Source organism: Motacilla alba, chromosome 29 (genome assembly GCF_015832195.1).
Source record: "Motacilla alba alba isolate MOTALB_02 chromosome 29, Motacilla_alba_V1.0_pri, whole genome shotgun sequence".
Classification (NCBI taxonomy): Eukaryota; Metazoa; Chordata; class Aves; order Passeriformes; family Motacillidae; genus Motacilla; species Motacilla alba.
Genome location: NC_052044.1, coordinates 259,786 through 282,309, shown reverse-complemented (window position 1 = coordinate 282,309; position 22,524 = coordinate 259,786). Strand labels below are relative to the sequence as shown.

The 22,524-nt window shown below is 51.5% G+C and overlaps 1 protein-coding gene across 1 annotated transcript; it reads right to left on the bottom strand.

Annotated features, from left to right (window-relative positions):
* Nucleotides 1-610: 610 nt before the first annotated feature.
* Nucleotides 611-22,408, bottom strand: LOC119712659 (keratin, type II cytoskeletal 5-like). Its single transcript, XM_038164172.1, is given in 13 exon segments — nucleotides 611-865; nucleotides 13,710-13,825; nucleotides 14,206-14,240; nucleotides 14,509-14,596; nucleotides 14,599-14,728; nucleotides 14,837-14,962; nucleotides 15,322-15,338; nucleotides 15,341-15,485; nucleotides 16,093-16,188; nucleotides 17,973-18,033; nucleotides 20,664-20,872; nucleotides 21,261-21,399; nucleotides 22,392-22,408. Coding segments are annotated over 13 exon segments (1,434 nt in total).
* Between the last annotated feature and the right edge of the window lie 116 nt (nucleotides 22,409-22,524).

Here is a 22,524-nt window from a genome sequence, read left to right as displayed (position 1 = left end):
GGGTCTGGTTTTAATGGGAATGATGAGGGACTTTAGCCTTTCCTTCTCCTGGATTACCGAGAAAAAATAGCAAAAATCTTGAGCGTGGAAATGACCAATTTTTGTCTCCAAGCAATGGGAAATGTGGGGCTTTGTTCCCAGCACTGTCATGATCCACAGGTCTTCCTGGACACTCTTCCCATGGGAGCTGCTCCGATTCCAGTGCTCCAACCCCAACCCTGCTGGTCCAGTGGGAATTTCTGGGTGCTGATCCTGGGGCCCTTCCAAATCCAGGCTTTGGGATGTAGGTGAGACCTCATTGGGAGTGGAAAGTGGCTGCAAAGGGCAGAGAAAAGGAATCTGAATTCCCTGGAGAAGAGGCAGATTTTGGTAGGTGAATATTCCATGATGGGAAGGCACCTTCCCCACAAAGTCTGTGGAGAGTGGGAAAAGGATCACGTTATTTGTCCGTCTGTAAATTCCAACCCCTTTGGCCTCCAGGGCGAGCCTGATCCTGTATCCCACTGTCGGGGCAGTGGGACTGGCTCCTGGCATGGGATTGCAGCTCTGTTGGGCTGGATGGGATGACCTGGCCTATGCAGGACTGCCTGGTGTGTTCCCAGCTCTGGGGTCACTTTGTCCAGGAGTTTTCCCTCCCAGCACATAGAACTGAAGTAGTTGGGGAGTCCTGGAGTCCTGTCCCCCTCCTGCTCCCCTTGCCCTCCAGCAGCTCCCTGGAGGTGACAATCTCCACGTTCAGGGCCAGCTTTAGCTCCTGGAGCTCACGGAGCTGCAGGGCCAGGCCAGCCTCGGCCTTTTCCAGAGCCATTTCCAGCTCGGAGACTTTGTTCTTTGCATCCGTGACAGCGTCCCCAAGCTCAGCACTCTGCAAGGAACGGGACACAGCAGGGAGTGGGACACGGCCAGTCCCGGCTGTCAGGGGTGACAGGAGCGGGGCTGTCACAGCTCTGGCAGCCACAGCAGCTCCTGAAGAGCCCTTACAAGTTGCTCCAGTATCCGGAAAAGTGGCTGTGGAATTCTCAGGAGCAGCAAATCTGCTCTCCCTGCAGAAATCCCACACGTGGCTGAGCTCACCTGGCCCGTTGTGTTTCCAACTTCTCGCTTGGTCCTTGGTGCTCACAATTCCTCACCTGGCCCTGGTGATCCTGATTTCCCCCTGCAGCCTCTGGACCATCTGTGCCAGCCCAGCTGTGCCGGGTCTCGCCTCTCTCAGGCTCTCCCTGTTGCTGCCTGCAGTGACTCTCATCTCCTGCAGATAAAATCACAGCCATGGAATGGTTTGGGCTGGAAGCTCATCCCGTCCCACCCCTGCCATGGCAGGGACACTTTCCACCGTCCCAGGCTGCTCCAAGCCCTGTCCAGCCTGGCTTGGGCACTTCCAGGGATCCAGGGACAGCCACAGCTGCTCTGGGAAATCCATCCCAGGGCCTCCCCATACTCACAGGAAAGAATTTCTTCCCAATATCTCATCAAAATCTTCCTTCCCTCTACTTAAGGCTGCTCCTTGTCCCATAGACAGCTCAAAAGGCGTTGTTGCGTATCCCCAAACACATCTTGAGTTAAACCAGAGCAGATCAGGGAGCAGGGGTGTTGTGATGCACTAAATAGTTATTTAGATGTTCTGCACTGGGTGTTATGTTACATGAACGGGTCCCCTTTCCCTCAGGTGGTTTGTTCCCTTTGTATCCCCTTGATAAGGTGATCTGTCCCTTGTAGCCCCTCCTTCGCCCCTCCTCACTGGTGTCCCCTTGGCTGCAGCCCTCCGTCCCCGCCTCCCATTCCGCGGGGATAAATGTCCCTTGGGATTGGAATTCGGTCTCTTTTTTCACCTGGATGATCTCCGATGCTGATGTCCCTTTCCAGCCAATAAAACAGGACATCAGAACCACGTGGAGAAAGAGCGCTTCTCGTCTTTTGCTTCGTCCATGTAGGATCCGAGCTGGCCTAAATCCCAAACTAGCTGGGGGGATTTACAGCCCGAAACCCACGGATCCTTCACAGGGGGTGTTTCTGTGGGGTTGAAGTTGGCCTGAAGAGAGGAGGGGGGCCGCACCCCACCCTTTCCAGGTGCCCTCACTTTGTTTTCCTGCCAGGCCGGGGCTCACGCCAAGCTCCTGCAGACGACGTCCCTGTGCCCTGGCACTCTCAATGGCCCCATCCAGGTGTGGATCTGGGCTGCTGCCCCTCACAAAGTGTCTGGGACCCGGGCCTGCAGCCAGTGGAGCTGCTGGTGGGGACACGGGCTGTGCCTGCTGTGCACCCAGCCCAGCCCCACACTGGTGCCACCCCCGATGTCCAGCTGGGTCCCCCTTTGCAGTGACCATTTCACAATGAAACCCTGTGAGCCTTGGGCCACGCCCTGCTCCTCCAGGATAGCCAGCTTCTAAATCCAGCAGGGAAATGGGAATTACTGCTGGAGCCCTGGGGAAGCCTCTCATCTCTCTGAACATTCTCAGGAATTGGGAAACTCCAATGTGTGCCAAGAGCAGGAACATATCCCACTGCCAGGGCACCAGCACTTTGCCATGGAACACCTGGGAAAGACCCACAGGGATCACCCAGTCCAAGCCCTGGCACTGCACAGGCCCCTCAAAATCCCACCCTGTGCCCAAGGGCGTTGTCCAAACATTCCTGGAGCTCTGGCAGCCTTGGGGTGACCATTCCCTGGGGAGCCAGTTGAGAGGCTGACCGCCCTCGGGGGAAGAGCCTTTTCCTGATATCCACCTGGACATCCACCCTCTTTTTTCAGCCTTTCCACCTTGGCTTCCAGCTGGGCTTTGTCCAAGAGAACTCTCTCTGTGTTCTGGAGATGCTTTGGGCCTGGAAAGAGGAATTTGAGGACGGAGAGCAGACTCGGGGCTGCCCTCAGGGTCGGTGCCGTGGCCGTGCTCTGGCTCCTGGGATCTGGGGTCTGATTGGAGTTTGAGCAAACCCAGCTTCTGCTTGTACTTGTTTCCTGTGCTGCCTTGGGGAAAGAAGTCACCACAACCACCCAAAAACCTGAACCAGATGGGGAAAGTTCAGCTGGTGAGTCCCTTGCTCACCTTCCTTAGGACAAGCAGCTCCTCCTGGGCATGTGTCTGCAGGCTCTGCTCATCCCTGGACCTGCCTGGGAAAATCGGAGCTTTTGCTGGAGTTCAGCACAATTCCCTCATTCTTCGAGTTCCTTCAGGCCACAAGTGAAACAAATGAAACTCTGATTTTTTTTTTTTTCCCTCTCCCCAGACAGTGTTTTGGGATACCTTACTCGTGTTTTGTAGCCCGTGGGAAAACAAATGTGTTTTCAGAGAGGTTTCTGCTGCAGAACTGCTTTTGTGTGACCTCAAATAGCTGCTGAACACTTGGAAATCTGAATTTCTGAGTCAGGAAGGTGGCAAATAAAATGTGGAAGAGGGATATTCTGCTTCTTCCATGTGTCTGTAAATGTGGATGTTACTTTCTGTACTGAGATCCTAGGAGATCTTTCCATCTTTTTCACCTCCACCATGGGGATCTACTGGAGGTGAATCTATTTAATCTTCACCTATGAGTTCTCTGGGAACCATTTGCTACCCCAAAAAGTCCGGAGTTTCTGCCTGTTCACAAATTTCAAGCAACATTTTGAGCACTGAAGTTGCATTTCTCTGTTTTTTACTCACATTTTCCTGTTGGTTTCCCAACCCTGCTTTGCTGCTCTCAGGCCTGTTTGTAACTGGGCTCTGCTGCTCCTGAGGACTCCCAGTTTTCCCTCAAATTCCAGATAAATGCCCTGAGCATGGCCTTGATGCTGTGCTGAGACTCAGCAGGAAGCTCCACTTGGTCTCCAGCACCTTCTTCTGCTGCTCCAGGATCCAAACCTGAATCCCAGAAAGGGAAATGGGAAATGGGGTGAGGATTGTGGAGATGATGGTGAAGGGTCTGCAGGGCCCCCGTGAGGAGCAGCTGAGGTCATTTGGTCTGTCTGGCTGGGGAAGATGAAACTGAGGTGAGACTCCTCGAGGGCTGCAGCTTCATCCCGAGGGACAGCTCTAATCTCGGCTCTGGGGACCAGGGACAGGGCCCAGGGAATGGCTGGAGCTGTGCCAGGGGATATCAAGCTGGATATCAGGAGAAGTCTCTTCCCCAGAGGGCGGTCAGCCTCTCAACTGGCTCCCCAAGGAATGGTCACCCCAAGGCTGCCAGAGCTCCAGGAATGTTTGGACAACACCCTTGGGACCAGGGTGGGATTTTGAGGAGCCTGTGCAGTGCCAGGGCTTGGACTGGGTGATCCCTGTGGGTTTTTTCCCAGGTGTCCCATGGCAAAGTGCTGGTGCCCTGGCAGTGGGATGTGTTCCTGCTCTTGGCACACCCAGCAGTTTCCCAATCCAGCAGCTTTTGTTTGGGGGCACCCGTGTGGAAATGCACAAAAAAGCAAAGACCTTCTCAAAACCAGCTCTGCAACAAATTTGGGCTGTGCAGAGAGGGCTGAGAGGGGACTGGAGGGCAGCTGGAACTGGTTTTAGCTTGTTCCCTGCCCCAGTCAGGCCCAGAGGTCAGAGCAGCAGTGCCTGGACACTGAGGCCTCATGAATCCTAAGGTTGTCCTCTGACAGCTTGTGCAAGTTCCCTTGATGTCTCTAATGAGTTGTCCTGCCAGGATTCCGTGCTCTTTCTGTGCCCTTTCCATGCCCATTCCATGCCCAACACTTCCCCTGGGCTCCAGACCCTGGGAACTGGAGCTGGGGGAGGTTCTCAGCTCACCTGGTCAGTGAGTGAAGCAAATTCCTTGTTGAGGGTCTTGAGCTGCTCCTTCTCTTGGTACTTCACCGTCTGCACACTGGGATGGAGCTCAGGGCAGAGCAGCAGCTCTGGGGTGGTGATGGGACGATGGTGATGGGGTGATGGTGATGGGGTGGTGGTGATAGGGGTGATAGGGGTGATAGGGGTGATGGTGATGGGGTGATGGTTCAGGGTGTGATGGTGATGGGGGCGATGGTGATGGGGTGATGGTGATGGGGGCGATGGTGATGGGGGTGATGGTGATGGGGGTGGTGGTGATGGGGCGATGGTGATGGGGTGATGGTGATGGGGTGATTCTGATGGGGTGATGGTGATGGGGTGATGGTGATGGGGTGATTCTGATGGGGTGATGGTGATGGGGTGATGGTGATGGGGGCGATGGTGATGGGGTGATGGTGATGGGGGTGATGGTGATGGGGTGATGGTGATGGGGGTGATGGTGATGGGGTGATGGTTCAGGGGGTGATGGTGATGGGGTGATGGTGATGGGGTGATGGTGATGGGGTGATGGTGATGGGGGCGACGGTGATGGGGTGATGGTGATGGGGTGATGGTGATGGGGGCGACGGTGATGGGGTGATGGTTCAGGGGGTGATGGTGATGGGGTGATGGTGATGGGGTGATGGTGATGGGGTGATGGTGATGGGGGTGATGGTGATGGGGTGATGGTGATGGGGGTGATGGTGATGGGGTGATGGTTCAGGGGGTGATGGTGATGGGGTGATGGTGATGGGGTGATGGTGATGGGGTGATGGTGATGGGGGCGACGGTGATGGGGTGATGGTGATGGGGGTGATGGTGATGGGGCGATGGTGATGGGGTGATGGTGATGGGGTGATGGTGATGGGGGCGATGGTGATGGGGGGTGGTGGTGATAGGGGTGATGGTGATGGGGTGATGGTGATGGGGGCGACGGTGATGGGGTGATGGTGATGGGGTGATGGTGATGGGGGCGACGGTGATGGGGTGATGGTGATGGGGCGATGGTGATGGGGTGATGGTGATGGGGGTGATGGTGATGGGGGTGCAGGAGGTGATGGTTCAGGGTGTGATGTTTCAGGGGGTGATGGTTCAGGGGGTGATGGTGTTGGGGGTGATGGTGCAGGGCTAGGAAGCTCTGCCCAGCCTGGAACCAAAGTTGGCACCACTGTAGCCAAACCCTACTTTGGCTGCACCAAGACCATGTCCACGGACAACTTCCACCAACCCTTCTGGGCCCCGACCATGAGTCATCACAGTTTCTGCTGCTGGAGCAGCCCAGAGCACCCCAGGGACACAGGGCAGTGCTGAAACAACACCAGCTCCTGGGAAGAGCTGTGGAGGAAGAGCCCAAATTCCCTTCAGCACGGCCGCAGCCGAGGCAGCAGGGGCAGCAGGACACAGTAAGTGCTGGGAGAGGGGCTGGTGCTGGAAGCAGATTCCTGGGTGCAGTTCCCTCTGCAGAGCACCTTTTCCTTTTATTTGTGTGGAACACAGGGTGAGGCTGCACGAAACGGCCACAAAGTGTTTGTGATGTGAAGAATGGGGACTAATTAACATTTCTTGTGCTTGGCAGCCAGAGCGGCACCTGGTCTGTCCTATTCAGATTTGAGGAATGATTTAAAGTCACAGGGGCCTTGTGTGAGGACAACAAAAGTTAGGGAATTTGGGTCAGGTGAATTATTTTCAGATGAAAATTCCTCTTTTTTGCTAGTTGGATGAACTGAAATTGAGATTTTGAAGGTGTAAAATGTTTTTTATCCAAGAAGATACTAATTTTTTGCTGGTCCCTCTGCTTTCAAGCTAGAGATTTGAAGGAAAGAGTGACTCAACCTGCTGGTTACTAAAACTCTCAGCAATAAATGGGAATTTACTGGGAATTAATAAAGTCTGGCTGGCAGGTTAAGGGTAAATTACCATTTTGTTGTTGGTTCTACCTAAAAAAAGGTAGAATGCTGCATTTTAATGCCAGGAAACCTCTGCAGGGCCAAATCTATTTCTTAAGGTGATTTTCCTGCAGGCTGCTGATCTGGGTGTTTTCCAACACATTCATTAATTTGAGGAAATTGCTGATGAATTTAAACTGAAGCCAATGCCTGGAATATGGTGGCTTTTTCTAGACACTCATTGGCCAAATCCTTGGAAAAGCAACATCTCCTCATCCCTCACTTGCAGGTTGGTCCCACCTGTTTTGGGGCAGGGCTTTCCCCTCTTACATTGTGCCCTTGTGGTGTTGGGATTGGGTTCTTCCTGCTGCTCCTGCGTGTGTTGGATCGCTGGAAGGACCAGACGGTTGGAGCCATGTCCTTGTGTTTTGTAGGGAAAAGATGGAAGTTTCAGATGAAGGGTTTGGTTTTGTTCCATGTGTTTCTCTCCTCTTCCCTGTCCGGTGGTTGGTTGGGATTGGAGCCGCAATCCCCAGCTTTGTTGGAGGTATTTGGGAGCTCTTGGATGCTCTGGCTCCGGGGCGTTTGGACATCCTGAGGGGATCTGGGCAGGAGAAGAGCCTGAGTTAACCTTATGGCTGTCCTCAGTCCTTGTGCTGCTCCAGATTTTGGTTGATTTTTGGGGCTCTCTGGCTGCAGCTCCTTTCTCCACGTTTTCTGTGGAAATTGGGAATTCCTTCTGCTTTGGATGAGCAAACCAACAGAGCCAGGCCTGGGAGTGCTCTGGGCAGGAATCTGAGGAGGGGTTGTGGGAGGAGGGGTCTGCAGGGGTATCCTGGTTTACAAGACAGGTGTCTGCTAGGGCAGGCAGGAAAGCCTCCCTTGGAATGGAGAATGCAAATCCCCTCCCTCCGAATCATTGGAATTTTGAAATTATGGGGCTCTCAGGCAAAGATATGGGAATAGGAATAACAGTTCTTTACTAGGATATGTAACAAGACAAACAGCAGTAACTATGGCATTAACAACAAACAGAACCAGGGACCTGGTAACTCCTCTCAGCTGCAGGCACTCTCCCCTGGGGTGCAGTTACTGTCACAGCTGGCAGGAATGAGCAAAATCCCCGGCTGGCGGGGGAGAGGCATCGGAAGTTTCACGGGAGTGGAACTGTGGGGACATGGCAGAAAGGCAGCAGGGGGCAGGTTACAGGGTGGGGAAAATGCAGAGTAGTACCCAAAAAACCAGCGGGGATGGGACAGCGGCAGCACAGCCCTGAGCAGGACGGGGAGAAGTGAAGTTCAGGATTCCCGGGACACACGAACAGATCAATTCCTGGGGCACACGAAGTTCAGGATTCCTGGGGCACACGAACAGATCAATTCCTGGGGCACACGAAGTTCAGGATTCCTGGGGCACACAAGGTTCAGGATTCCCGGGGCACACAAAGTTCAGGATTCCCGGGGCACACAAGGTTCAGGATTCCCAGTGCTCATGAGCAGATGGTGATTGGTCCCTTGGGGCTGAGCTCCAGCGGAGCCAGTGAATTCTCCTCGCAGTAAGCGACAGCCTGGCCATCCTCCTCCGATGCCAAAGAGTGAGAGAGCAGCTGCCCCCAACCGCATGGTTTCTATCTGCCCCCCATTCTCCTGGTAGCTCTGTCTCCCCCAGAGAAACTCCCAAAAACCAGAGGAGTTCTCCCTCCGCGCCATCTCAAGCACCCAGTCATGGGTGCTTCTTAGCAACTCAAAGGGAAAAAATTCCGCAAGTAACAAGGAAAGAAAAGGAAAGGAAAAAACCCAACCCCCAACAAGGGGTCTGATCCCAGATGAGGAAGCGGCAGTGGGTGAAGCTGCAGCTTCTCCAATGCAGCAGGGATATGTGTGGGAAATGTTGTCAAATAGACTCCAAAGAAACCCCATCCAAACCTGAAATGTTTTGACTGAGTTAAGCCAGACAGAATTGTGGAATCGTGGAATGGTTTGGGTTAGGAGGGACCTTAAGGCTCATCCTGTTCCACCCCTGCCATGGGTACTTTCCACTATCCCAGGTTACTCCGAGCCCCATCCAACCTGGCCTTGGACACTTCCAACGATGGGGAGTGTTCAGTTCATCCTGGCTGGGGTGGCAAAGGTGCCCGATGCAGCCGTAGCTGAGCCTGTAGCTGGATGAGACCTGAGGCTGCACGAAACCTCATCTTCATTCACAGGAGGTCTCTCACTTGGGGAAGACCCTGGAGGTTTAAGATCTTTCGACTGGAGAGGCATTTGGGTCCTCACATGCCTGGATTAAATGCTGGGAAGTGCTTTGGGAAGTGTCACACTGTGGGAGGTGGGCTCTCGGTGGGATTTGCTGCAGTTCCAGAGGTGATGGTCTCTGCTGTGTTCTCACTGAGGTTACAACTGGTGGTAGCTCAGTCACTGGCTGTACCAGACCCTTCACTGGCTGCTCAGGTGGCTGTGAGCCTGAGAGGTGCAGCTCATCCGAATCCCATCAGAACTGCCTTTATTGCTCCAAATCTAGGTAAGAGGTTTGGAAAACCACAACTTGGGATTGCAATGGACACCTCAGTGTCCTGAGTCACCCTTCCCTGGGCTTTGGTGGTTCCCTGATCCAGGCAGTCTCTGGATCACCTCCACAACTGCAGTCCCTGTGTCCAAGGAGCTGCTGTCATTCCCGTGGTTCCTCTCAGTTCCTCACGTCGAGGAGAGCAGGAACATGAGGAATACAGACAGAGTGAGGAGATGAGTCACTGGTCAAACCCTTGGTGAGATTTTGGGGCTGCAGTCCCAGATCTGGAGATTTAAGGCCAAACCTTTGTTTCTGGGGACATGAGTGACTCAGCAGCAGCAAGAAGTGGGCAGAGGATGTGTCACAGACAGGGAAACCCAGCAGGGGCTGGGAATATCGACCTTTAAAAAGCCTTTTTAATACAAATTTGAAAATATGAGGAATGAAGCCCTTGGCATCTCTCTTCCCCATCAGTCTGGAACAGATTCCTTGGGATATTGCTCAAATAGTGCAGGAGTACTGCCTTTGAAATGTGGAGCAATCGACTGACATGCACTTGGAACACCAAAAATCTCTGGGATTTAGTGATGGGTTGTGGGAGCCCAGTTGCACAAGACCCCTGAAGGGACATGGCAGGGAGGAAGGGCAAAGGAAAAGCTGTTGCCACATTACAGAGACTCTTCAGTGCCCTTGGAAGAGGCACTCTGCCTTGGCTTTCAGCTGGGCTTTGCTCACAGAGGCACAATCTGTGTCTCCTGGAGCACTTAAAGGGTTTGGGGAATGAAAAAGAAAAGTGTTTAATGCAAGCAGATAATGAGGTTACAAAGTCCCAGGGCTGCTCTCTTCAAGGACACCCATTTCCCTGTGCTGTTAAAGCCTTTTACTCCCTTACCCTCTCAGGAAGATGATGAATTTCACTGGACATAGAGAGGAGAAGGAAAGGTTTGGGCCTGTTGGGGTTTCCAAATATCCTAAATGAACACATTCAGCTAAAGTTGATCCACTTAAGGTGGGATTTGTTATAGGTAAAACGCCAATTAAGCCCAATCCATAATTTGCGGAAGCCAAATTATAATAATAAAAATAAAATAAAATTTATTTCACGTTCAGATTACAATTTATGCCAGCCACAAATCAAAAGGACAGAGTCAAGCCCGGGACTTTGACTCTGGGTGAAACACACATGGCTCTGACCCCCTGGTGCACCAGAGTGGTGAGTTCACGAATTGTGCGTGTTTCAGTCCAAGTTTTGTACTCTTTTTCTTGCCTGGAGCCACTCTATCCTTCGTTCTTTTCTCAGTCTGATGAGCTTTCGATGTTTCTCTGGTGAAGGATAAGTCTATCAGATGGGTAAACAGTCCAGTTTCCGGAGCTTCGGGAATATTCATCTCGTTCTCTTGTTTTCCTTTTGGTGAGTGTAGAATTCTGTCTTTCCTTTGGACAAAAGCCGCCCCGCCATACACAAACCGCATCCGGGAATACAAACATGCTGAATAGCGGTTACAGGAATCAGGTTTTTACATGCTGGTGAGATTCCCAGAACCAGCTATTCGTGTTAAGTTGATTATCATAAAATATGCTCTCCTTAGTTATCGGCAGCCAAATGGGCCGCTGATGTCTCATTGTACAGTTTAGATCTCCAGCTCTTTTCAGCGCCTCCCCTCTTCACTTGTAAGTTTAGTGTGTGTCTATAGGTTCTGTGTATGAGGTAACCCGTTTCCCAGCTGTGGTAAAAGTTCCTTTGTAAGCCCCGTGGTTTTGGTGACATGCCTGGACATGTTTTCCTTTAGTGTATTATACCTTTTATAATGTAATTTTATTTTATTCGACCAGGAGTTTTGATATATTTATAACAGATTCTACTCTTTTTAATTGAAATCTCCCCAAGAGTTGGCCTTTAGGTCCCTCTAGAGTCTCTGGAGAGGGAGAGGCCTCACCTTCCTGCTGCCAACACTGGCTGCTGTTCTCCCTAAAAGCCTGGAATAAATGTTGTATTTGGTTCAAAGAGCTGTGAGCCCAAACTCCTCCTCTGCACAGGTGTGGGGGGCGTTTGCTCCTCCTACCTGCAAGGGGAGGGAAAACATCACTTTGCTCCTCATTATTCAGCTCAAACACACGGTGGGATCCTTGGGATTGTTTTGGGCAGGGCCGGGAGCTGGACTTGATGATCCAGCTGAGGATATTCCATGATTAAACAGGAACATTAATCTAAACCTCCTCTTCCACCTCCAAATGCCCAGCCCCAGCAGCTGCTGATGGAATTCACCCAAGGGCGCCTGGAACAGATCCTGATCCTTGTGCAGCCTTTGCCATCCCAAAGATCCACGGGGTGACACCTCTCATCACTTGCAGGAGTGTCTTCCATGGGGAATTGCTGCCAGGAAAACCAGACCTGGGCATTGCTTTCTGCTGGAATTGTTGGGCAAATCCCTTTTAGCTTGGACTGTACATGTATTTATTTCTCAGTGAAAGAGGTGGGTTCAGAGTGACAACATGCAGGAAAGGTGGGTAAATCTTTCCTGGGGACATGAAATAGGTGATTTTCAGTCCCATCCTTGCTAGAATATCAAAAGGGCTCTGTGCCATGGGTGGGAACACCTAATTTCTTTGCTGCAATGGGATAAGGCTTAGCCCTGGAACCCCCTCATCCAGAAGTGCTTTTATGTGATTTTCTTGGCATTCCCATGGCCTGGGAACATGTTCTGCTCCATGGAGGAGAAGTTCCTGCACCTAGCCCCAAAAGCCACTCAGTGTTTCAGGGTGAAGCTGTGTGGGAGTTGAGCACTTTCTTTGGGATCCAGCCTAAAAGGAGCTCAGAGAGTTCAGCATTTTCCTGCTTGGGCCTCGGGTGAGTTGGCATCTCCTGGGAAGTGCAAGGAGCGAGGTTGGCTCGTTGTCTCTGGGAGTTTAATTGTGGAGCTGGGCTGATCCAGCCCTGGCTGACCCGGCCCAAACCTTGGCTTGGGAGCCTCTCCCTGCTCTGGAATCACATCCTTGGTAACTCCTGGCCTGGTGGCTCTGCCAGCTGCTCCAGACAGGGGATGGAGATAAAGCCTGACTGCTTCCCCTCATCTGAAATGAGCCTTTCCAAAAGTTTAGCTCTGACCCTTGGGATCCATCTTCCTTGGTTGTAAAAACCTCTTGGAGCATTCCCGCTCTTCTGGCATCTCCAGGGACTGCCCAAAGTGCTCTCAGTCCATGGAAGGGTGGGTGGGAGAAGCTCCTGAGGAACAGCTTTTGACCCCAAGTTGTCTTTCTGCTCTTTGGCTGGTTGGGATGGTGATGTTTATGGCCGGGTGAAACCAGCCCCACCTTCTGGTCTCTGCTGGCTGTTAACCATGGAAAACCTCCCAGGGTGCTGCTTTGGGATCTCTACAATGCACCAGTGCTCCCCCTCTTCTCAAACCGAGACAGGGAGGAGTGGGAGACGGGAAGGCTCTGAGCAGCAGCCAGCGACGAGGCCAAATCTTCTAAAATGACTCTAAAATGACTCCTGCAGGGGGATTTTTTTGGTGGCACAGAAACCCTGCACTGGTCGTTGCTTGATTGTGGTTTATTGAAGAAATTTCACAAAATTCACATTAAAAAGTTCATCAGCAGCAGAAAATGGGAGGAATGAGCTGGTTACATTTTGGCACAGAATTTCCCAACCCTTTTCTTTGCCTCTCTCCCCTCCTCATAAAAAACAAAACAAACCCAAAAACCACCAAAAAAAAAAAACCTATACCTGAAGGTGTTTAACCAGAGATGTTTTTCCAAGTTATGTAAAATTTAAAATTCATGGTTTGTGTTTAACAATTATTTGGGGTTTTTTTGGTTTTTTGTTTTGTTTTGTTTTTCCCCTTCTAACTCCCTTTTTTTCCCTGTCTGTAACCTCTCTCCAGCTTCTGAAAAAGGGAATGATTTTCTGCTGGGACACCTGTGCATTATGTGGGCTTTGGGCCTAAAATGATCCCTTCTGGGTGGGTGAGGAATTAATTGGACATTTGAGAGAGCCCTTTCACCCATGGAAAATTGAGGTTGAATTTTGGGACGTAGGTAGAGCAGGAGAGCCCTGGAGTGAGCCAGCAATGCCAGAGGAACTGGGGAATGGAGAAACTGCCTGTGGGAAGATGTTTTGTTTTCCATTTCTTGAGAATCTGGGGAGTGAGGGAGGAGTAGGTGGGAGGGAGCACCATGGGCTCAACTCTCTTGGATTCCTGGGCAGGTAAAGAACAGGTTCTACTTCCAGATGTAAACATAATTCTTGCCCCTCCTCTGGATTGGCACCGGGGTGCTGGGAAGGTGCTCGCTGAGCTCTGACGTTAATGAGACTCGTTAATGAGATAGCTGATCATTCACTGACGAGCTGCACTCGCCAGCTGGGGGAGGGAAATGCAGTGGAATTGTTTGGACGGGGAGAGGGAGCGCTCCCAAGCCGAGAAATCGCGCTGGCAAGGTTTTCCCTCAATGGCAAAGTGACAAGCAGGGATTCTGAGATGATTCCAAGGCTTTGTGCTGGCAGGTGAAGGTGCTGCTTGCCTTCCTGTGCTCAGCTCCGGTGGCTTTCCTGGGTGGTGCTTTCAGACACAAACCTCACGCTGGAGCTGCTTCCTGCTCCGGAGCCGAATCCCCCCATTCCAAACCTGCTGTTGAAACCTGCTCCCAGCCCCAGTATGTTCCCACCTCTGTAGCTGCTCCCAGAGAAGACCACGACTGCCATGGGAAAGCAGGGGCGCAGGGTTTGTCTGAAGAGTACAAATGAATTTCAAGCTTTAGTTTCACACATTCCAGTTATTCCTTGGACAGTTTATCACTGACTGGATTTCACACATCATATTCTCTGGCTTTTCTTCCTGGCCTGAGGCATCTGGGTTTCCCAAGGGACAATCTCAATGTACAAATCCCTTCAAGTTCAAATCTGGTCAAGGAAAACGTGTCTCAGGCTCTTTGGCCTCCCTGGTCCTACCTAAAGGGCTTGAAAAATTATATTACTTTTTATGCATATAACTACAAGCTGCATCCTTCCTTCCTTGTCTTATCCTCAATTCCAGGTACAATCAAGGAATCACGTAATTGTGAGATGGATTACTTACAAATATTCACAGCACCAACACCTTCTCCAGACAGCCTGGAAGAAAGAGAGGATAGAGAAGTCAAGGTTCCTTATAAGGATAATTTCAAGCAATATTTTTGCACCAAGGACCTTGGAAAACAGACCCAGTGGGGGCTGGGTCTGATGGGGAGTATCCAAGAGGATTTGAAATGACACCTGTTACTGTGTAGGATGGGGGTGAATTTCCCCTGCAAAATTTTGTGACACTTTCACCTCCTTGCAAGGCAAAGGTGAGAACGTTTCTGGATTTGGACGTGATTTGGTTTGCAGGGGGAGTTCCCACCTGCTCTCCTCGCCCTGCAGCAGCTTCCTGTAGGTCACGATCTCGATGTCCAGGGCCAGCTTGGTGTTCATGAGCTCCTGGTACTCCAGAGCTGCCGGGCCAGGTCAGCCTTGGCTTTCTGCAGAGCGGCCTCCAGCTCCTCCAGCTTGGCCCTGGCACCCTTGAGGGCGATGTCCCCGCGCTGCTCTGCCTCAGCAATGGCCATCTGCAGCCCGGCCACCTGCGGGAACAAGTCCAGTGACCATGTGATGGGTCTGGATCCCCATTTCCAGGCCCCTTCCAGCCAGGGTTGAGATGGGAGTGCCCCACGTTTGGGGAAGTCCTGTGCCTGCACCTTCACACTATCCATGTCTGAGTGGAGCCGCTGGGCCAGGTGGTTCATCTCTGAGATCCCCACCCTGGTGTTCTGCAGGTGATCCCCGTGCCAGCCAGCCAAGAGCTGCAGCTCCTCGTACTGGGTGGGCAGGGAGGTGACACAGGCAGAGACTGACCCTGCTCTGATCTTCTCTTCTCCAGCACTTTCCACACTCATCCCCTTGAGCTTCCTCCTTCTGTGTCCTTCTGCTCCTCCATCTCTCACTATCAAAGCAGCATTTTCCCACAAAGTCATGAAGAAACATGGAAGGTTGAAAAAGACCTTTAAGATCATCAAGTCCAACTGCCAAACATCTCCAAGGAACTATTTGAACTCCTCTCTAAATCCACTTCATTTTACACCTTTCTCCCCTGTCCTTGCTGCTTGTTCTCTCCAGTATAAATCAGACTATGGGAAATGCTGAACAAAAATCTCCCTTTTTGTTTTCACCTCCTTGCCTTGCTCTGGTACCAGACTCAGCCTCAGCACAGCTCCAGCTGGAGATGTCCTCACGGTGTGCCTTGACCTGGGCGATGATGCTGTCCAGGTCCAGGTTCTGGCTGTTGCCCATGGACAGCATCACCGAGGTGTCAGAGGTCTGGGTCTGCATCTGGGAGAGCTGCTGTGAGTAAAACAAATTCATTTTCTGTCCCAAATGTTTCGCTGTTTGTTTGCCCTGAGCCGAGGTGTAGAAGAGAGCTGGGGAGGAGCTGCAGCACTGATGTGAGAGATGCTACCCACTTCCAAAAATTTAGAAAGATTTATTAACCTTATCAAAAATACAACAGAAGACTGAATAGAGAAAAATATTATGGTGCTGGGGGCAGCAGAGGATTTTTTCCCACTATGTGCTCACCCACACAATGGAGGTTTCACCTTTGACCCCTTTAGCCCATCCCAAATTCTGTCCATCCACTCCTTCGCTGTCCAGCGGTGGAGTTCACGTCCTTAAACCTTGATTGGAGGTCAGCTGTTGCCATAGTAACGAGCCAACCCTCCCAAATGTCCCAAACCCAGGCTGTCCCCTGATAACAATGCAAGAGGGGTAAAACATAACTACAAATCTATAAAACTTCTCTTAACATATATACACGATGTTTGCCTTTTAATTGTGAGGGTCAACCATCGCATTACTCATCGATCACACTGACCAGCTCTTGGGCTCTTTGAGCCTCTGGAGACTGGGAAAATGGGGGAACAGCAGACTGGGAAATTTGGGAAACTCTTACTGCTTCGTGGAGGGCCCGCAGGAAGTTTATCTCATCTGTCTGGGCATCCACCTTGGTCCTGCGATCCACCTTGTTCACGCAGGCAGCATCCACATCCTGGAATGATGACCACAGAGGCTGGACCAGACTTTCTCTGGGTCATTGGGTCAAGTCTTTGTATCTAACACAAACCTCTGGAGTTTCAGATTAAATTAAGAACTGAAATTTAATATTAAACCAGAAATGGAGGATTTCTTGATCTCTGTGCCTTTAAACAGAGCCAAGAGTGAAGTGATTTCTCACCTCCACCCTTTTTTTTGGGAGGGGAGGAGGGAGGATGTCCGTGGATCCAAACAACGTCCCACCACTGAATTTCCCTTTTCCTGCCAGTGCCCAGACAGGTATTTTGTACAATACTTGAAACAGCAGAAGCTTCTTATTGTGTCTCCTGCAGGTGAGACCGGGGGCTGTGGATGCTGGGATTGGGCACAGAAAGTCTGAGGACTGGCAGAGCATCTGGTGAAGGGACAAGGTCGGGATGACCGAGAGCTGCTCTGGGAGACCAGATCGGTGGGTGTGGGGTTTCCAGCCCCGGATTGGGATGACCCCGAAAGATGGAAAAGTCCCTCCTCCAACCCGTGCCTTCAAAGAAACACTCAGTAGTCCTCTGTTGTCAGGTCTCAAGGTTGTTTATTGTTGGTTATCTAAAAGATTCTTCTCCTGAGCTGCTGTGGCCCGTTCAGCAGGTCAGACAAAGGCACACTGCCCTCCCAGGGGGCTGGTGCCATCTTTTATATCATATATTACGTGTTAGATGTTTATACCTTTCCCCCAATTCCTACTATCTATATTGAATGGTGACTTTCTACTCTAAACCAATCTGTGAGTGCCAACATCACCAAGGACATGGAGGCTAGGAAGGAGAAAGAAAGAGGACAGGGCACACCCAAAGCCCTCCATCTTAGAACCCCTGACCCCCATGTACAAAACTTGGACCCCTGGGTACAAGGCTTAAAACCCCCCTGTACAGCACTCAAAAATCCTTCCTTTCACTTTGTGACTGCTTCTACTACAATACCTGAACTTGTGTGTGTGGCTTGTAATTCTCCATACAGAGTTGGTAATTTGCTCCACGGGCTAAGATCAAAACCCCACGTGTGTCTTTGGCTGCATGCCAGGGTCTCAGAGCCCCCTGCCAGCGGCTCTGGCCATCCAGGGCACCCAGAGGGATGTCCTGGGTTCCCACGAGTGGGATCTATGGGACTCTCCTGAGTTTGGGATGAGGATCTGTAATATCCGTGGGTTTCAGGCTGTAAAAATCCACCCCGGCTAGCTTTGGACTCTGCCCGCACGGATCCTACACAGACGAAGCAAAGGACGAGAAGCGCTGTTTCTCCACATGGTTCTAGTGTCCTGTTTATCGGCTGGAAAGGGACATCTGCGTGGCAGACCACCCAGGTGGAAAAAGAGGAAGTTCCCTAATCCCAGAGAACATTTATACCCGAGGGAAAGGGGGCAGGGATGGAGGGCCGCAGCCAGTGGGACACCACTGAGGAGGGGCGAAGGAAGGGGTTCCAAGGGCACAGACCGCCAGGGGGGTGAATGAGGAACATACCGTATGAGGGAAAAAGGGCACAATCCATGTGACATAACATTTCAAATCACCCAGGGCAATACAACAACTAGAAAACTATTTAGTGCACTATAACAATGAGGGACCTGAAACAAGGAGGAATGACAGCCCAGCACTGCTCCGCTGGCACGACCAGGTGTTTCTGCTTCCTGGGATGACTCCACCTGTGCCCTGTGCTCTGGGCCTGGCATTGCTGGATACAAAGGGTGATTTGAATGTGGTTTGCCTTTCCAAAGCTGTCCCTGCTTTGGTGGTGGTGCCTCCTCACCTTCTTGAACATGACAAAGTTGTTCTCTGCTGTTGTGCGCTTGCTGATCTCCTCCTCGTACCTCTGGGGAGGGGGAGAGCTCAGAATCCCTTCAGAGCCTCCACCCTGTGCAAACCCCCTCTTCACACCAGGAGAGACCAAAGGGTCTCTTCCTGCAGGCATTTACCAACAATCCACAGATTTTTGGAGGGAGCAGCGCTGGAACAGAGTCCTTGATGGAGCTTTATCGTTTCTACTACTATGTCACTGATGATGGTGGAAAAGGCAGCACCACTGGGCTGGAGGGTGGGAGGGGCCGTCTAGAAAAGCTGAAGGCCCTCATCAAAGGCACCTTTTATCCCGTGAATGGGAGCCTTGTGCTCCCGAAATGTTCTGGGTGGAGCCGGGGGTGAGCTCATCGCCACACCTGGTTAGTCAGGAGAGCCGGGATCTGCGGGATGGCCGGGGAGGAGGGCGGGGGGGTGGCCGGGGCAGGGAGAGGCAAGGCCACACTCTTGGGGAAGGTCTAAACCCAGCGGGAGCCTGGACCCATGCCCAGCTCCCATGGAATGCTTGAATGGGGGAGATGAAAGAGAGAAAGGGAGGAGTTCAAAGGAAAGAGTCCATGCAGGTAATAAACCATTGGCCTCTCCTGGCCCTTTCATGGGGGAAGATTTATTCCCATCAGGAATATCCATCCCTGAAAATAATTTCCATTAAGCAGAGCCCCAGCTTTGCATCCATTTGTGGGTCTCAAAGCTCTTGGCCACATGGAAGAGAAAATTTATTGTCCGTTTTCCAGTTGCTGGATTAATGTTTGGCCCAAAGGAATCAGAGGTTTGGGATGGAAGGGACCTTGAAGATCATGTCATTCCAATTCCCATATTAGGAAGAAAATTTGGGATTCAAACTTTAAAATAGTTAAAGGTGGGAAGAACAAATTCCTAGGAGGTGGGGCAGGAGCCTGATGTCCTTTTGAAGGTGTAGATGCAAGAGGATGGTCCCTGCCCAGCAACGTGTGTGGTGTCATTCAGCTTCACCCCAGAATCCACTGATCCCAAAGCAATGTTTGCCACTTTGTCAGACACAAGCAGAGCTCTAAAGTCTAAACTGCTTCTCTGATGTGATCATTGACTGTCCAAGGATTTCATGTGCGTGCTGATTTCCTTCTCCAGGGCAGTCAAGGATGTTTCAATGCTGCTTTGGGGCTGGAAGGAACTTTTCCTGTTGGGAAAGGTGGCACGGAGTGGCAGGCACGGGATTTCCTGGGAAAGGAGATCAGAGAGTTCAGGCAGGATGCATGTGCCCCTGTTGGGAGCTGGGATGAGCACCTCACTCCCACATCTCATTTTTCTGGTTCCACACTGACAATTTCAGCTCCTCATTTATTCACATCTATTCCCAGCAGATCCCTCATGGCCATGGGAGCAGACACAAACACTGGATGGATGTTTCCCTGAAGTGCAAAGAGTGGAGGAGAGAGGGAACTCCTGCTCCCGAGAGCCCAAAGAGTTACTGAGCTGATACTCGGGCCCAGGATCCTGGTGACTTTCCATGGGGTGGGAGGTAACTCCTCACTTTCCAAAGTGCTCAAACTATACAATAGGTTGAACGAAATCTGATTTAGTTTTAAACTAAAGGAGGAGGAGATTTAAATGCGATATTGGGAAGAAATTCCTCCCTTTGAGTGTGGGGAGGTCCTGGAGTGGAATTCCCGGAGCAGCTGTGGCTGCCCCTGGATCCCTGGCAGTGCCCACGGCCAGGTTGGACAGGGCTTGGAGCAGCCTGGGACAGGGGAAGGTGTCCCTGCCCATGGCAGGGGTGGGATGGGATGAGCTTTGACGTCCCTTCAGCCCAAATCATTCTGGGATTTTGTGATTCCATGGATGCTGCTGGCTGGGGTGGCTCCACGCCGGGCTTCTCAGCTGACAAACACTGAGATGCAGCTCCAAGCAATTCAAGGAAAGCAGAGGGCTCCAGGGAGACCTTGGAGCCCCTTCCAGTGCCCAAAGTGGCTCCAGGAGAGCTGGAGAAGGACTTGGGACAAGGGATGGGGGACAGGACACAGGGAATGGCTTCCCACAGCCAGAGGGAGGGATAGATGGCATACTGGGAAGAAATTCCTCCCTGAGAGGGTGGGGATGTTCTGGAATGGATTTCCCAGGGAAGCTGTTGCTGTCGCATCCCTGGAAGTGTCCAAGGCCAGGTTGGATGGTGTGGAGGGATAGAATGTAAGAAAATCAAGATAGTGCAGAAGGTAATCTCACCCCTGAGGAGCTGCAGCTGTACCAATTGTCAAAGATTAGGAACAGGCCTGACTTTAACAGGCCACAGCTGTACCCAATGAGAAGAAGAGTGCTGTAAGAGTGGGCTGGCTGGTTAAGAGGGGAGCAGGGAACTGAGAGAGTGGAGTCAGTTGGGTACTGTGGAGGAGTCAGTGCTGTGAGGGTCTGCCCATGAGAAATCACCAAGAAGGTATGAAACTATTGCCAGAAGATGACAATAGGATGGGGCTTGGAGCTGCCTGGGATAGTGGGAGGTGTCCCTGCCCATGGCTGGGGTCGGGAAGAGATGATCTTTAGTGTCCCTTCCCATCCAAACCTTTCCATGATTCTGAGGTCACGTTTTTTGGGCTGTCTTGGGTCTTTTCACTGATGCAGGAAGAACAGAGTGAAGTAAAACTGGACAGGTCTTGCTGTGGGTGTTGCCTACCTGATCTTGAAGTCCTCCACCACGTCCTGCATGGCCTTGAGCTCGGAGCTGAGCTGTAGCCTCTCCCCTCCCAGAGCCTTCAGCCGCTGCCTCGTGTTGCTGATGTACAACTCAAACATGGGCTCCAGGTTATTCTGCACAATTTTCTGGCCTTTCAAGGGGCTCCATTTGGTCTCCAGAACTTTGTTTTGTTGCTCCAGGAACTGCATCTGAAAGCCATCAAAACAATATAAATAATTCAGGATCTTCAACTCAAAACTTACCTTGCTTTTCATGAAATGGAAGTTTAATGTGGCAGAGGTTGTAAATGTTTTCTGTAATTTAAAGCATGATTTGATGGGCATGTCACCACAAGATCATTGGTGGAAAGATTTGGAAGCCAGGAGAAATATTCAGCTGCAAGGAAACCTGGAGAAATCATTTGCTCTGCATCTGAGTTGACAAAGATATCTGTATCAACAGTTTGGATATGCAACAAAGTCCTGCACAAAATCCTTAACTCTGCTTTGGTGATTTAGAATTAAATTTCTAATGCTGAGAACTTCCTGACTCCTTCTCCAGGTAATGCCAGAGCTGGCGGAGCAGAGTGTGCTTCACCTTGTTGATGAAGGAGGCAAATTAGTTGTTGAAGGGTTTAATCTGGTCCTTGTCCTGGTGCTGCACGTTGGGCTCAATCTCCAGGTTCAGGGGCACCAAGAGGTGCTGGTTGACCAGGACCTTTTGGATCCCTCCAGGGCTGCATCCAAGCCCTGCTCTTCCAGCTCTGCCTCCTGCCCTGGGGCTGCATCTGGTCTGGCAGCCCTGGGCCCTCCCCTCATGGCCATCCTTGAGCTCACCTGTGAAGGCTCACCTGTGGAGGCTCCTCTGGCCCTTCCCGTGCCTCCAGCAGAGCCGTGGGACACGGACACAGAGCTGTGGGATCGTGGAGGAGCAGCACCAACCCCAAGAGACCCAACACAGAAAGAGGACAATGAGGTGAGGTGGCAGAGGAGCAGGAATCTTTGGCAGTTGGGATCAGGAGTCTTCCCAGCCTTTTATGCTTTTGGGGAGCCGGGCTTGACCGTAGCTCAAAGGAGTGAGCTCATGGGTTTGGTATCTGGCACCCAGTCACCCCCACCAGCTCTAATGCCCCAGGCTGGCAGAGACAGCTCGTAAAACTTTCTAATACATATTTTCTAAGCTGTTTTTCAAAGAGGAAATTATTGGTGGGGAAAAAAATAAAAAAGAAATCCATTTCCATCCACAAGTTGCCTTTGGGCTTGGTTTTAGCTTGGTTAAAGTGGTTCCTGTTTAGTTTAAAGCTGATGAGACTGAAGTTGCCCCAAGAGGGAATCCAGAGATTGGGAAAATGCCAGTTTGATGTGCTCTGCTAAAGAAAAATCCTGACTCTGCCCCCAGATTTCCAAACTTTGTGGGGTAGTGACAACCTGTGCTTATCCAGGCAGGAAGTTCCTGTCTTGGTCTGCACTCCTGAGCTTTCCAGGCAGAACTTCACCTGCACTGAGGTGCTGCTGGTAAAAGTAGGGATTTGGGAGACACCAGTGCCTTTCTGGGAGCCCAGAATTCTGAAATGAGAATTCTGAAAGTCCAGGGTTCCCTGAGAGAAAACAGCCTGAGGTGCGAAAGTCCTGCTCATCAGATGAGTCGCAGACTGTCCTGGGCTGGAAGGCACACACAGGGACCATAGAATCCAACCCCTGGCCCTGCACGGGCACCCCAAAATCCCACCCTATGCCGAAGGGCATTGTCTGAATGCTTCTGGAGCTCTGGCAGCCTCGGGGCTGTGACCATTCGTAGTGGTTTTGGTTAAACAATTTGAGATTTCCTGGCCAATGCACCAATTAATGTGGTGGGTCCAGAG